Raw genomic sequence first — 14,301 nt, forward strand, 5'->3', positions numbered from 1 at the left:
CTTACATCAAAGTAGTGATTGTCAGTATCATGCATGAATGAGTTCTGGAGAGAGAATTTTATTGCTTTTTCTTGTCGGTTTTACTTGACAATTCAAAATCAATAAAGCGGAAGGAAGTTAGCAAGGTAGCGAATAAAGGTGCTCCTTCCGAACGGAGGGCCTCTACAGTTTCTACTCCTCCACACCCCCAAGATGATTTCCAAGACAACACATGCATAGACACTCAACAAAGCTGTGTTTATGATGAGCACGTCTCCCCTAGTGCAGCATCATCGGTGCTCCCTCTAACTTGGCACTGTTATATGTGGTTGCATGTTATGTGTGATGTCTAGCTTGTACTGCTTCTAATTTTGTTGAATTCCATCTACTTACTTTACACATTATACTTGAATAAGACACGTATTCCTGTTTCTAGAACATACAATATCTGTCTATCACACCATGTTCTTACATCAAATTACTACTGTTGTGTAACCTGCAACAATCACTTATCATAAGACATGTTCGACTTCGGAGTGTGATATAGGTTACATCTCACATTCTTTTCTAGCTTGTATTACTAATTTGTTGAAATGGCACTTATGACGAGACAGTTTTAACTTGGTAGAGTGATATTCGTTGCATCTTTCATATGGTGTCTAGCTTTCATTGCTTCTAATTTGTTGAAATGCCTTCTCCTTAGTTTACACATCATAAGCTGTGAATATGCAATGCTGTGAATATGCAATGGCACTAATGACGAGAGACCTCTAACATGGTAGTGTGATGTTGTTTGCATCTTGCATATGATTTATTTCTTGTACTGCTTCACATTTGTTTAAACGCCATTTATGATGAGACACTGTTAACTTGGCAGAGCGATATTTGTAGCATCTTTCATATGGTTTCTACCTTCCATTGCATTGCTTCTAATTTGGTGAAATGTCTTCTTAGTTTACACATCATAGTTCTGGTTATCTCTTCCGTCCTGTTTTTCATACATATTACATCCTCCTATCATGTGGTTGTCTAACATCAAAGTTTAGTTCGTCTGCATCATGCATCAATTTGTTCTGAAGAACTAAATTGTTATTCGTTTTTCTTGTCGGCTTGACTTAACATGGCACAGAGAAAGAGGAAGAAACACAGAATGGCAGGGAATGAGAAGCGGATGAATCCTGCAGATTCTGCTGGTACTGATGGTGCAATAGAAGGTCAAAGTCCAGCAGAAAATTCTACAAACATGGCATCCCATGCTACATGAGTTGCAAAAAAAGACAAACAGAAACAAATAGCTGCCACCAAACAAGCAGAGACAGCCCTAGTTCTTGCAACACCTACCACAGTACTACCAGCCGCACGACGTACTCGTGCGTCAACTGAGCTAGCAGCACGTTCCCAAGCTCCCTTGCCACCTGACACTACTTCCCAAGCACTCTTGACACAAGATGAGTTGGCAATATCAGATGAACCTTGTGAGCTTCAACAGCAAGAAGGTAGTTACTGGAGTCAAGTTACAGTTGCATGCTTCTTTATATGTAGTCTCACAGTTTGATGTACACTAACACTTCCTATGTTTGTTGTTGGACTAGCACCTAGGCGCAAGAGGAAACAAACATTAGGGATAATGCTCGATAGGTTAACTAAATCTAGAGGAGGAAGAATGGAGATCCGTTTTGAGGCAGGTTTAAAAAGGCCACATGATACTACAGAGTCAGCCAAGTTAGTATCAGAGGCAGCGGTTGCTGTTAGGTGTCATGTACGTATCCTCCCAGCATGGATTCAGTACAGGAATGACAAAGACGAAACCCAGTTCAACATCTTCCTCGACCATTTATCTGTAAGTATGGTTATGTATGGAAACTAGTAATATCGTCTTGCTCTGTCCAATATTTTCTAGGTTGCTGATAATGAGACTCCCATAATTTTCAACAGATGAGGTCCAAGTTGGATGTCTTGTAGCCGGGATTCCGAGTCTGATCGGGTCTTCCTGGGAGAAGGAATATCCTTCGTTGACCGTGAGAGCTTGTGATGGGCTAAATTGGGACACCCCTGCATGGATTTGAACTTTCGAAAGCCGTGCCCACGGTTATGGGCAGATGGGAATTTGTTAATATTCGGGTGTAGAAAACCTGACACTTAACTTAATTAAAATAAATCAACAGTGTGTGTAGCCGTGATGGTCTCTTTTCGGCGAAGTACGGGAAGAGAACACGGTCTCGTGTTATGCTTGAATGTAAGTAGTTTCAGGATCACTTCTTGGTCATTATAGTTTCATGACCGTGCCTTGCTTCTCTTCTCGCTCTCTTTTGTGTAAGTTAGCCTCCATATATGCTAGTGCTTGCTGCAGCTCCACCTCACTGCCTTTCCTACCCATAAGCTTAAATAGTCTTGATCGCGAGGGTGTGAGATTGCTGAGTCCCCGTGACTCACAGATTACTTCCAAAACCAGATGCAGGTGCCGACGATGCCAGTGCAGGGAATGCGACCGAACTCAAGTGGGAGTTCGACGAGGATTCAGGATGTTACTATGTTTCCTTTCCAGACGATCAGTAGTGGAGCCCAGTTGGGGCGATCGGGGATCTTTTGCATTTGGGGTTGTCTTTATTTTGGTTCTGTAGTCGGACCTTGATTGTATTCTGGATGATGTAATGCTATATTTATGTATTGTGTGAAGTGGCGATTGTAAGCCAACTCTTTATCTCTTTCTTATTCAGTACATGGGATGTGTAAAGATTACCCCTCTTGCGACATGCCTACTATGCGGTTATGCCTCTAAGTCGTGCTCCGACACGTGGGAGATATAGTCGCATCGTGGGTGTTACATACGTTTGGTTGGAGCAGCTAGGTATTTAAACCTGAAGACACATAGTCCTGAACACACAGTCCTCACCATATTCTCCTTGAGCTAAGGTCACACAAATCTCGCCCAATCACTCGTGGTAAGTCTTCAGGTGACTTCCAAACCTTCACAAACTCGGTCACTCGGCGATCCACAATTTCCTCTTGGATGCTCTAGACCATGACGCCTAACCGTCTGGAGGATGCACAATCCGCAAAAGTAACAAGTGTCGGTTTCACACAGGAACAATCTCTTCAGTGATGCTCAATCACTTTGGGTTTGTAGGGGTTTGGGTTTGGGTTTTTCCTCACTTGATGATTTTCGCTCAAAGTCCTCAAAGGATGGGATGCTCTCAATGACAAGTGTCAGTTTCTCGCGGAGCAGCCAACCAACTAGTGGTTGTAGGGGGCAGCTATTTATAGCCTAGGGAGCAGCCCGACATGATAAGACATAAATGCCCTTCAATGATATGACCGTTAGGTGGATAGATATTTTGGGAAAGCTGGCGCATAGCACAGCAACGGTCGGATATTTGAGTATCGAATTCCTCAGGGCTATCATGTTCCTCACTTGTAGGCAATCCGCATTGGCGAATTCCTAACTCCTCGGTCAGAACAAATTCCTCAGAGAATAAAAGATCTTCGTCTTTGTCACTGAAGAAATTGACTGAACTGTATGAGATTTCTAATGGCTTCACTCGAAAGGATTGGGTAGGTGTAGGATTTTGAAATGAGCATCACTTGGAAACTTTTTCTTAGTTTTACCTCGACCCCCTTTAACAGTACGGTGTTTCCTATGACTTAAGAAAGAGAAAATGAAACTACGAAAATAAAAGTCTTCACGCTTCATAATCCTCGCGTGAATATCAAGTCTTCACAATCACACCAATTTCTTCATTTTCAAAGTCTTCAAGAAAACCAAAGTCTTCACCTGAAGACATTCATTTTTAGGGATCGACTTTCATCGTAAATATCAAACTCCTCATAGACTTATAGACCTGTGTATACTCATAAACGCATTAGTCCCTTAACCTATAAGTCTTCAATACACCAAAATCACTAAGGGGCACTAGATGCACTTACAAAACCTATGTGAACAATGCTGGAGGCACATCATGGCATCTCCAACAGGTAGCAAAACTCGAACGACTGGGTGCCAATTTGGAGGACATGTGTTCCTTCTAAACTAGAAGTATTTTCTTGGAGATTGGCCCGACAGTCTCTCCCGGCCGACGACTTGCTTGATCATCGCAACATGGCTACTTCACGTGTATGTGCGTTGTGTGGAGAAGCGGACAGCTCGAGGCACATTTTACTTGAGTGTAGCATGTCGAGAAGTGTTCGGGCCCTCTCAGATGAGCAAATGGTCGAACATATGTGCCAAAAACACCAAACCCAATGCAAAGGAGTGGCTATTTGCTAGAAATGACACATTGTTGAAGGAGTAGTTTACACAATTGATCTTCGCATTATGGGTGATACGGAGCTCCCGAATGAAGGATTCATGAGGACATATTTCAAAGCCCGTTAACTACCCACGGTTTTGTTATGTCTTTCTTGTCAAATATTGAATTTCCACATAAGCACACGGTGAGCTCGAGTACCAAGTCCGAGCCAGCGGATCCCTCTGTCGGCAAATCATGTGAAAATTAATGTTGATGCAGCGATATCAAGACATGGAGTTTTCGGCGCGGTCGATGCAATATGCCGAGACTAGGGGGAACGTTCATGGGCGCGTCTATGTTGTTCTTTCCACACATTTTTTTATTGTGAGATCTTTCCACACATGGTTGATCCTTCTATACTTGAGGTTCTAGCCATCAGGGAGGCATTAGCTCTTACACATGACCTTTATGTCCATCATATCTTCGTCTCTTCGGACTGCAAGTTGATTGTGGAGGAAATTAAGAACAGGAGCTCAGTTACGTATGGAGCTGTTATCATAGAAATCAAAGTTACATCATTAGATTTTGCTTTCAGCATCTTTAGTCATGAATTTAAAATCTCGAACGTAGAGACTCACAATCTCATAAAACACGATTTTTATTAGGAGCTGTTCGTCATGTTTTAGTTAGGCCAACGAAAGATCTTCTCTGTAAACGATAATAAAGTTTGTAAGGTTGTGTAAGAAAACGCCTGCAGTCAGGATCCGGCTCCTCTACCGTGCCCAGCGGTATGGTACTCTGCCGTGCCTTCTTCCTACCCAGGGGTACGCACTGGTATGGGCCAGAATATCCCAAAAAAGAGAAGATATAGGCCAGAATCTAACCAGCCTAGCAAACCTGATACATCACACACCGCTAAAAAAAAATGGATGCATCACACCCCTGCACATTAACTAATTAACTATTACTTTTCTGAAAAAAGTAATTAACTATTATTATTTTCCCCAAAAAATATTATTATCTAAAAACACGGATTTTGTATCTCAGTCATATATTACACGGAGCGGAATTTGTATTTTATATTTTCCTTTTCCTAATTTTTATTACTTATTATTGTTTTGTCAGTTGGATCGGTCCTTTTATTTTTATTTTTTGTGCCTTTTTGTTTCTCCTCGCGACGCTCCTTGCTCGCGGAGTGGCCTACCAAAAAATAGACCGCTACTTGTTGTTTGGGCTAAATCTATTAGATAATCCTATTTGATAACTTCAGATAATTCGCAAAAAGCCCGGATAATCCACATCCGTCGGATATTATCGATACCGTATCCGCTACCATATCCGTCGAATATCCTGTTGACCAAAATCCATATCCGGGGATTCATGCGGCCGCATTTACATGTTCATGGATCGCACGTAATTACAGTTGCATGTCAGTCGGGCGGGCGTAAATGTGTTCACGTGCCTCTCATAGGTGCTCATAACGGCATAAATATTAAAAATCGCTCCGCGTAGAATATGACTGAGATTTAGCAAAACCATTTTTCTAATAAGAGTTCATTTTCATTAAAGAATGTTGCTCATGTGTATTGCTAATTAAAAGTTAACTTTTTTACAATAATAAGTAGGTAATTTTTTTTGAGGGGTAGAACTAGTCTTTATTCATCAAAATCCACAACATGTGGGATACGGTTTAGATCATGGGATTGGCCAAACCAGAAATGGCGTCCCGGATCTAGAGACAAAGAAAATTTAGCTAAACTATGAGCTTCTACATTCACTTCCCTACGCTCAAAAGTAAAAAGACATTGAAATTGTTCTGCCTGAAGGCGAATCTCGCTAATGATTGCACCATATCTCCCCCGAGCATTCTTGTTGATATCTGAGATAACCTGTCTTAAGTCCGATGCCACAATGAAGCTCTGTAGATGCAAGTCCTCAGCTAACGCCAGTGCCTCACGACATGCGATCGCTTCAAGGGTGGCTGGATCATCAAGACCTTGGATCACCAATGATGAACTTGCTAAGAAATTCCCTTGGCTATCCCTGCAGACTGCCGCCGCTGTTCCTCTTCTACCCGAACAAACTCCCGCGTCCACATGGATCTTTGCAAAACCCGGTGGCGGTATTCTTGGTGATCGTCTTGGCCCTCTTGCAGAAGGTGCATGCGCTGCTGGGCGACTTTTGTTGGACATGTCAAGCTCAGATATAAATCTTTTGATAAACAAATGAGTCGCTTGTGGTGAATGAAAAATGCCCTCATGTATTGCTTTGCGCCTAGAGGACCATATTGCCCATAACGTTACAGCGATGAGCACGAACTGGTGGTGCTGCAGGGTTTCCATGAGTGTGAAAAGCCATTGCTTTGAGTTCGGTTCCGTTGTGCTTATCAGGTGCTGCGCTAACTCCTCGTCCACCAGTGCCCATGTGCATCTCGCGACAGTGCAATTGATAAGCGAATGCCTCCACGAGTCCTCTGCCCCGCATAGTCCACATCACGTAGTTTCCGTCATTTTCCTATAGGAGCGCACATCTTCTGTTGAAAGTGAATGCTTCGACAGGCGCCATAGAAACATTCTTATCTTGGAAGGGATAGGCGTCTTCCATAAGGTTTTCCAGGAGCCTTCTTCCGCCGACATGTTTGAGGAACCAATAAGTAGGTAATTGCTCTAGTTAATCTGTGCATAGATGAACGGCTGGGCTGGTTAGTTCTAATTTCTGACCCATAGGCCCAATACCAATGTGTACGCTGGGTAAGAAGGCACGGCAGAGTGGGCACGGTAGAGGATCCTCGTCCCTGCAGCCACGCGAGCAAGAGGACTAGGGTTTCTCCCCCTGTCGATTCACACCCGCATTCGCGTCGCTCTCCTCACTCCTCTCCTCTCTCCTGCGGACGGATCTCGCCGCCCCGTCGCCTCCCAAGCACGTCGCCGGTGCGCATCCTCACCGCGCAGAGGTTGAACTCTCCTCCTCCCATCCCTCTTCCATCTGTCCCCATACCTCTCGGATCCCTCATCTCTCTCTGCCCCTTGCGCTGCTGCTTCTGCCGATGCGGATGTGAGCAGGCGGCTAGGCGGGGTGCTGCCGTTCCTGCGCGCGTTTTGCTCGGAGCCGAGCTCCCTGCCATGGCCGCCGTGGCCATGGGAGATGCTCCCCTCGCTCCTGTACAGGCGCGAGCACCCACACGCACCCATGCGCGAGCACGCGCGTTCACCCCTGTCCCGCACGCACACGCATGCCCACAGCCGCGATGCACATGCTCTGTCCCGAATCTCCTTCTCCTCCTATGGATCTGTGTGATTAGCATGCATCTATGTGAACAATTGGGCTAGTAATTGTTTTGATTGCCATGGATCTGTGTGATCTGTCCCAAGAGTTTGCTAACTTGTGGAAATTAGAAGAAATCAGTAGGTAGTAAAAATTGTTATGCAATCACAACAATTCAATATGTTAACCTCCTGAATAATGTGTGCATATATTTTATTTTGTTTTGATGATGCAAATGATGTCAATATTATCAGTGCCCATGCCTTATAAATCTGTGCTGAGTTTATATAGATGAATGACAACGGCAAGACCCGAGATACGCTGATAGTGCAAGCTGCTGGTTTGGTTGCTGTTTTGTGTGCCTATATGGCCATGATATAAATAAAAAACAACCATCAAAGTCTAGGGTATTAACCACTTTGCACACTCAAGACTGATAGTAAGCTTGAATTCGATAAGCCGAAACGAACAGAAAAAAATAAACAGTTTGTCAGGGCTTCTCGCTACCTTAGTTTATTCCCATCGTAATCCATAAGCCTGTTTTTGGAACTTCAAACCCCCACCACCAGTCAAACATCCATCTGATTTTGATTCCTTTTGCCGGTAAGAGAACCCCTAGTTTGCCTGGATTGTAATTCGGTCTGCTCTAGCCTTTTTGTATGCTGTGAACAATTGAGTCCTACCATATATTTCTTCATTGTTACCAATCTCAGTTACCCTGAAGTGATACTACAAATAGCAGTTTATTTTTGAAAAAAATGGGCCCTGTGCTTCATGTTAGGCCTGCCCCTCTGGTACGGAACCCTGGTTTGCAGTCCCTGGATTGTTCCCAGTTAATTAGCGTGATTTTCAGAAATTCCCTAGTTGTTCATATACCCCCAGTGTGAATTTCTCAGTTTTGCTCACCTTATTTCCTAGTGATGGTTTGCTCATATGGGCATTCCTGCGACGGAGGGATCTTTCCCAGTGAACCTTGAAATTTACTTTAGAAACTTATGGCATATCATTAACATTCTAGTGCCACATCTGGGCCTGATGGAAGTCATAATGTATGTGTTAGTGTATTTTCTTGTCCAGTTATGTTTATGTTTCAGAAGATGATGTTACTTTGCTATGTTGAATCCATGTGGACAGAATTGTCTATTGGTTCAGTTATGATGGTCTGGTGACTGGTGGCACATAAGTACCAAAGTTTTCAACTAACAGAGTTGTGGTATTCATGTACAGAGATGGGCTTGTGGATGCTGCTGGAGGGTTTTTTGCTTCTTGCAAATTCTTTGGCGATCCTGAATGAAGACCGCTTTCTTGGTCCCAGGGGATGGAGCATGTCTGAAGTTTCAGGAAATGGGCAAACAAAGTCGTTGAAGGGGCAGATCGTGGGGCTCATCTACGCCACACAGTTTTTGCGGATGCCCTTGATAGCGCTTAATGTTCTTATCATTGTTGTGAAAATGGTGTCAGGCTGAGGCTCTCTGCTGTTGGGTTGAACTGATTTCAGTACCAGCATTATGTAAAAGCTAATCATGTTCAAAAGTTGCTGCAAGATGTTCACGCTGACTTGAATGTGGCCTGTTGGCTTTGTTGCTGTAAATCCCTCTGCTCTGAGGGTAATCTTTCCTCCTGTATGACTTCTGAATCATGCATGCATCTGTTGCTATTGGTGTGGGAGTATGCACTTACGCTACCATGATCACCATGTAAATGTTCGGTCTAATTTAAACATCGGTACTGTGTTCGGTTAAAGACGTTATCTGGTGGCAGAACCAACGTTTTCTGTAGTTTTGCCTTATTTGCCGTCTTAATTGTTGATTGTAGTATATCCTTTTCCTTGGGAATCATTTTGAGCCTAGTCTCTTGTTTTCGGTTGTTTCTGTGAAGGTTTTTTTTTGGTTTAGTACTGTATACATTGTGCTGGCACTGCTTTTATATTTGAACTCTTCCTGAGCTTCTCAACTTTAGATGATGATCAAGCTATGGGAGAAGGATGATTGACCCATTCACAGATTTTGTGTTGCAAGTTGGACAGTGGTTTGCGTTTTGTTTGTCAGACAAAAGTATGCTGCTGCACACAGGATTTTGTGTTCCTTTATTCACATGCTTATTACACTTCTCTAGTCTTGTAATTAGTGTTGTATTTTGATCTGGGTATTCGCATCATAACAGCTGCGACTGTTTTCTTGCATGGAAAATTAGGACATTTACTCATCTGGCACCTTCCTCTAGTCAAGCTGAACCTTAACATACCCACGAGAACGATCATATCTGAACAAATTCGAACGTGTGTATCTGTACATTCTCTCAAGCAAGCAAGCTGCATTCATTGATTAAACTACGTACGTACAAATTTCTTTGCATGAGCGAGGACGGATGCTAACATTATTATATCCAGGACGTTGCCTCTCTTAGTATGTAGTAGTAGTAGAAGCAGTCTGCACTTTGGTTAAGGCGAGGTCGACGCCGAACTCGGGCTCCACTATGAGTTTCAGCGCTGGAGAATGGTGATAGAGCGGCGAGAGCTTGAGCGCAAACTTGGAGATGATGAGAGATATGAGTATCTTGAGCTCTGCCGTGGCGAACCCTTGGCCGAGGCAGGTCCGAGCGCCGGCGCCAAACGGCAAGTAGGAGTGCAGCTGGGGTCGAGCGTCGGAGAAGCGTGCCGGGTTGAACTCCTTGGCATCAGGACCCCACAGCTTGGGGTCAAGGTGCATTGTGGAGACAGGGATGTAGATGTTGACGCCTTTTGGGATGTGCACGCCCCCCAGCTTCAGTTCCTGAAGTGCCATCCTTGACACAAAGGCGCCTGCTGGGTACAGCCTCAGGGTTTCCTGAATCACCATCGTCAGCTGCATTTCCAATTTTATCGGAGTTCAAGTCAGCTAGCTATCATCATAATATGATCACTTTGTGAAGATTGGGGATACATTCATATGTACATACATTCTTCATTTTCTGGAGTGATTGGGAGTCTAGTGGACGCCCCCCGCAGACGTCCAGGACCTCTTGGCGGACCCGGTCCTGCCATTCTGGGTGCAGGCCAAGGAGCATTAGGCACCAGGCAGCTGTTACAGCTGTGCTCTCGTATCCTGCAAAATATATGCTCTTGCAGTTGTCCACTATAAAGTTCTCTGCCTCGCGGAGCCCCACCTTGCTGCTGCTTGCGCTGTGAAGGATCGCGCGCAGTAAATTCTTGTCCTCTCCGCTTTCCTTGACGATCTCCAGTATCAGCCTGTGCACCTGCTTGTGAAGCCCCCACGCCTGCCTGTTCTTCTTGGTAGGAAAGAACCTGCAGAATGAGGATCTTAGTCTATGTTCCTTCACCGACGAAAATGGTGAATTGTGAAAGTTTCTACATTTTGATGAACATTTTTTTAACCTTAGGCCGGTCATTTCAGCTAGCACATTTGGCTTGGACACGGCCTTCTGCAGCTCTCTGAGCTTGAGGAAGATCTTCTTTCCTTTGACGTAGCTGCTTCCGAAGCATGTCCTGGAGATGACATCTGCGGAGTAGGCTCTTATGTCGTCGTCAATCTTGATGTCTACGGTGCCGCCACTCTTGTCGACCCTCGCTTCCCATGACTCGAGCAGTGTTTGCGCAGAATCTACCATCAGATCCACCATTCCCTGGTTTGGTTTGGTTATATATAGATGAAGATACAAAATGAGTCTAGCTGTATATATGCTGCTCTTAAATAGAGTACTGTACCACAGCAGCGCAGAATAATGCAGGATTACATACTGTAAGTGGTCCTAATTACTCCGAATCTTATCAGACACTACCTAGCTGGATCAGAATGTTGTGTTGCTGCTGGGCATGCATGGTCCAAATGAGAACACTCGCGACGCATTATCTAGCTGGAGCTGAGAATTATGTAGGAGTACCTTGACCTTGTCGAGAAAGAACTCGGGCGCAATGATCTTCCTCTGGTGGGCCCAAGCCTCGCCGTTGGACTTGAGGATGCCTCTGCCGAACAGTGGCTCGTGCGTGGCCTTTAGGTAGGAGCTCTTGCCGAGGTCCAGCGAGACGCAGAGGTTGATGTCCCGGACCACGTCTGCCCGGCTCACGTGAAGGAACACCACGTTCCCCATGGAGTAAGTGAACACTGGACCTGCATGCACTCATACTACATGTTAATGAATGAATATGAAATGAACCCTGCCCGGTTCCCACACGTAATAATTACTGTACTGTAGATAATACATGTTCATCACACGTAGTATCTAGAATCAAAGATGTACTGTATTGTTGGGAAAATAATGAGTTGTATTCCGTTTCATCAATCAATCAAATCAAAGATAAAAAAAAAGAGAGTAGGAATCGTTCTTGGCATTGGCATTGCCATTGGGTTGCCGGTCACCATCGACGGCTCTGTTGGATTACCTCGGCGGAACGACCGTAAACCGACACGACGGTAGGCATCCAACAGGAGTCCGGCTCCTCCCGGCGCTCAAGATAAGAAAAGGTGAAAGCGCAGGCGTGCGGAATGGGACAGACGACACAACCGGCGGCCAAGTTGAGGGAGCGGCGTCTCCATCGCCGATCGCCTCATCACGCGCCCCTCCGCAAAGCGGTGGACGGGAGCTCGCGCGCTCTGGCTGGCGGCGGCCGAATGAGCCGCGAGCCCACGCGCATGCATGCAGGCGCACACGGGGGCGATAGCTCCAGCTCCGGCTCCCAATCCCAAGTCCGACATGGACGTGCCGGCGGTCCAATCGTCTCTGGCGGTCCACACATGACATGATCCACCCCGGCGCGGACACCGCACCGCACCGGTGGAGGAATGGAATGGATGGCGTTGCTGTTGCTGGCGTTGGGAAGCCAGAGGTGGTCTCGTAGTACGTACTACTCTATGTTGCGTTGCGTGCCCACCCACCTGACGTGATATGTCGGGGCTGCCTCGTATGTATCATCATGGATAATCTGAAATTATCCTTCTAATCCGATCCATTTCCATGTGACTTGATTGTGTCTTTCTGCTTAGTGCATCAAATTATATATATTGTTACTTGCAAGCTACTAGCCGCTATCTATACATGCATGCATCAAGGACGAACAAGATTCATTTCGAGGGAGCTCGGATGATGCACATGCTGTACGTGGCTAGCTCACGGCTATGCCGTTTGCATCACGCCAAAACTATAGGATAGGATCTACAGGGAGTTCATCACCTTGACCCATTTCAGCTCTCTACAGTTACGTGCTTTGTTTCTTTCCTTTTATAAACAAAATAAAAGTACTATCGTATAGGGGGGTTGGGTTTGTTGTTCTTTGTGGGCATGCATGTCCTCTCCTGCAACATCATTCAGTTTTAGTAGGGGTGGGTTCGAGAGAACAGTTAAATCGTGCAAGCTGATGGCGCCCAGCTCACCTAATATATGGTATGCATCTTTGCTATCCAACATTGTCATGCAGCAACAGGAAAGGCCAAATTCTGAAATTCTGCAGCACGAGACCACCACAAGTTTAGTCGACCTGTTAACGTTGCAACTTCTAGAGTTAACTTAAGATCCACATCACAAATACGGATTGACAGGTTGATTTATTTAAGGAAACCATTTGTTTAATACTCCTACTGCTCAGCTGGGACCTCATCATTGCCGGGTCCTGAGAGAGATTGCACTTGATGATGCCAGATTTTTAAAATGGCCAACCTATGTTTGTTGCTACTATATGGAGTACACCAGCTTAGTGTCCAACACCAGAATGAATCAATCATTCGGCTAAATATGTATGTGCTAATATAAACAATCAGGCATCTTTGGGCTCTGTTAGTGCTTAGTACTAAGCTCCTTCCCTCAACAACAACAAAAAAAAACAATTAGATAATTAAGCTCCCTCTCTTCTTTGGGAGCGACGCTGCAAACTGTTTGGTGCCCGACCGATGCCAAACGAGGGGCATGAGGGGTGAGAAATATGAAGATGGCTTTGTTTTTCAGGGAAAAGAAGTTGACTGAGAAATTAGTAAGCCAAATATGTATGTATGCAACAGGAAGAAGATGCTTCAAAGGATGAATAAAGCAAATATATAAGGTGATGGCCGGAGACACAAATATACCATGCTCTTTCCTCCATTTCTCGTAGAAGGGCAGCACGGCTGGGCGGTAGTCGTGGACGATGCGGCCGCCGGCTCGGGGGGCCGACTTTGCGGCGGCGACGGCCTCCCTCATGTCGGCGATGTTGCCGTAAGGGAAAGACGGGCGCGGGCCGCCGATGCCCTGCCTCCTGAACCCAGCAAGAAGCCTCTGCGGCACCACCCAGACGGTGTAGTAGAGGTAGAGCGCGAGGCAGCACGCCCCCACGCAGCATAGGCTTAGCACCACCTTCGTCGCCATGCCCACCTCTATCATCTCTCTCTCTCTCTCTCTCTCTCTCTCTCTCTCTCTAAACTGCTTGATCTCTGTATGCACTTCTCTCTATGTGAGGTGGAGAGGTGGTACTGTGTTATACGGGGGACGGGAAACAAGTGGGGAAAGGTGGTAGAGTCCAAACGCCAAGTTTGGCATAGAATGGCTCCCCCGAAAAGAAATCCATCACCAGCAGTGAGAGTGTGGGCCGGGCCCTGGGGTAATATCCAAAGTGTGTACTGCCTGTCTATCTATCGAGCGTTCTCTTTTCTTTTCTTTTTATTACAGTACTAGTACCAGTACTATATAATATATTCCCCTTCTTTCTTTTTGGTGCGGGAAGGGAAGGCGATCCAGTATCTCTTTTGATCTGCGGCGACGAATCAAAAGGTTCGTACTCACTGTTCAGGCATGCATGCGGCCTCATTTCATGAAACAGTCTGAGCTACCACCTGAGCTAGCTAGGAGACAGCAGCTCTCAAATCTCGCC

At 45.4% G+C, this 14,301-nt stretch overlaps 2 protein-coding genes across 3 annotated transcripts; one reads left to right on the forward strand and one right to left on the reverse strand.

Moving 5' to 3' along the window:
* Positions 1–8,696: 8,696 nt before the first annotated feature.
* On the forward strand, positions 8,697–9,247 carry LOC125551761 (protein transport protein yos1-like). The gene has a single exon (XM_048715082.1). The coding sequence runs from the start codon at positions 8,699–8,701 to the stop codon at positions 8,933–8,935; it is 237 nt and encodes a 78-aa protein (XP_048571039.1). The 5' UTR covers positions 8,697–8,698; the 3' UTR covers positions 8,936–9,247.
* Positions 9,248–9,687: 440 nt separating this feature from the next.
* Positions 9,688–14,013, reverse strand: LOC125551760 (cytochrome P450 714B2-like). 2 transcript variants are annotated; one of them, XM_048715081.1, is made up of 5 exons: positions 13,523–14,007; positions 11,349–11,575; positions 10,843–11,090; positions 10,407–10,752; positions 9,688–10,312 (listed from the first exon to the last, which is right to left on the reverse strand). In XM_048715081.1, the coding sequence occupies exons 1-5, from the start codon at positions 13,812–13,814 to the stop codon at positions 9,872–9,874; spliced, it is 1,554 nt and encodes a 517-aa protein (XP_048571038.1). In that variant the 5' UTR covers positions 13,815–14,007; the 3' UTR covers positions 9,688–9,871. The 2 variants fall into 2 exon arrangements, with proteins under 2 accessions (XP_048571038.1, XP_048571037.1); XM_048715080.1 differs by having other exon boundaries at positions 10,407–11,090; positions 13,523–14,013.
* Positions 14,014–14,301: the final 288 nt, after the last annotated feature.

Source organism: Triticum urartu, chromosome 4 (assembly GCF_003073215.2).
Source record: "Triticum urartu cultivar G1812 chromosome 4, Tu2.1, whole genome shotgun sequence".
In the NCBI taxonomy this organism is placed as follows: Eukaryota; Viridiplantae; Streptophyta; class Magnoliopsida; order Poales; family Poaceae; genus Triticum; species Triticum urartu.

Coding starts and splice junctions, on each gene's coding strand:
- LOC125551761 (XM_048715082.1), top strand. CDS start 8,699: ATGGGCTTGTGGATGCTGCTGGAGGGTTTTTTGCTTCTTGCAAATTCT.
- LOC125551760 (XM_048715080.1), bottom strand. CDS start 13,814: ATGATAGAGGTGGGCATGGCGACGAAGGTGGTGCTAAGCCTATGCTGC. Junction 11,091..11,348: donor TCTTTCTCGACAAGGTCAAG/GTACTCCTACAT, acceptor AAACCAAACCAG/GGAATGGTGGATCTGATGGT. Junction 10,313..10,406: donor CACTCCAGAAAATGAAGAAT/GTATGTACATAT, acceptor TTGGAAATGCAG/CTGACGATGGTGATTCAGGA.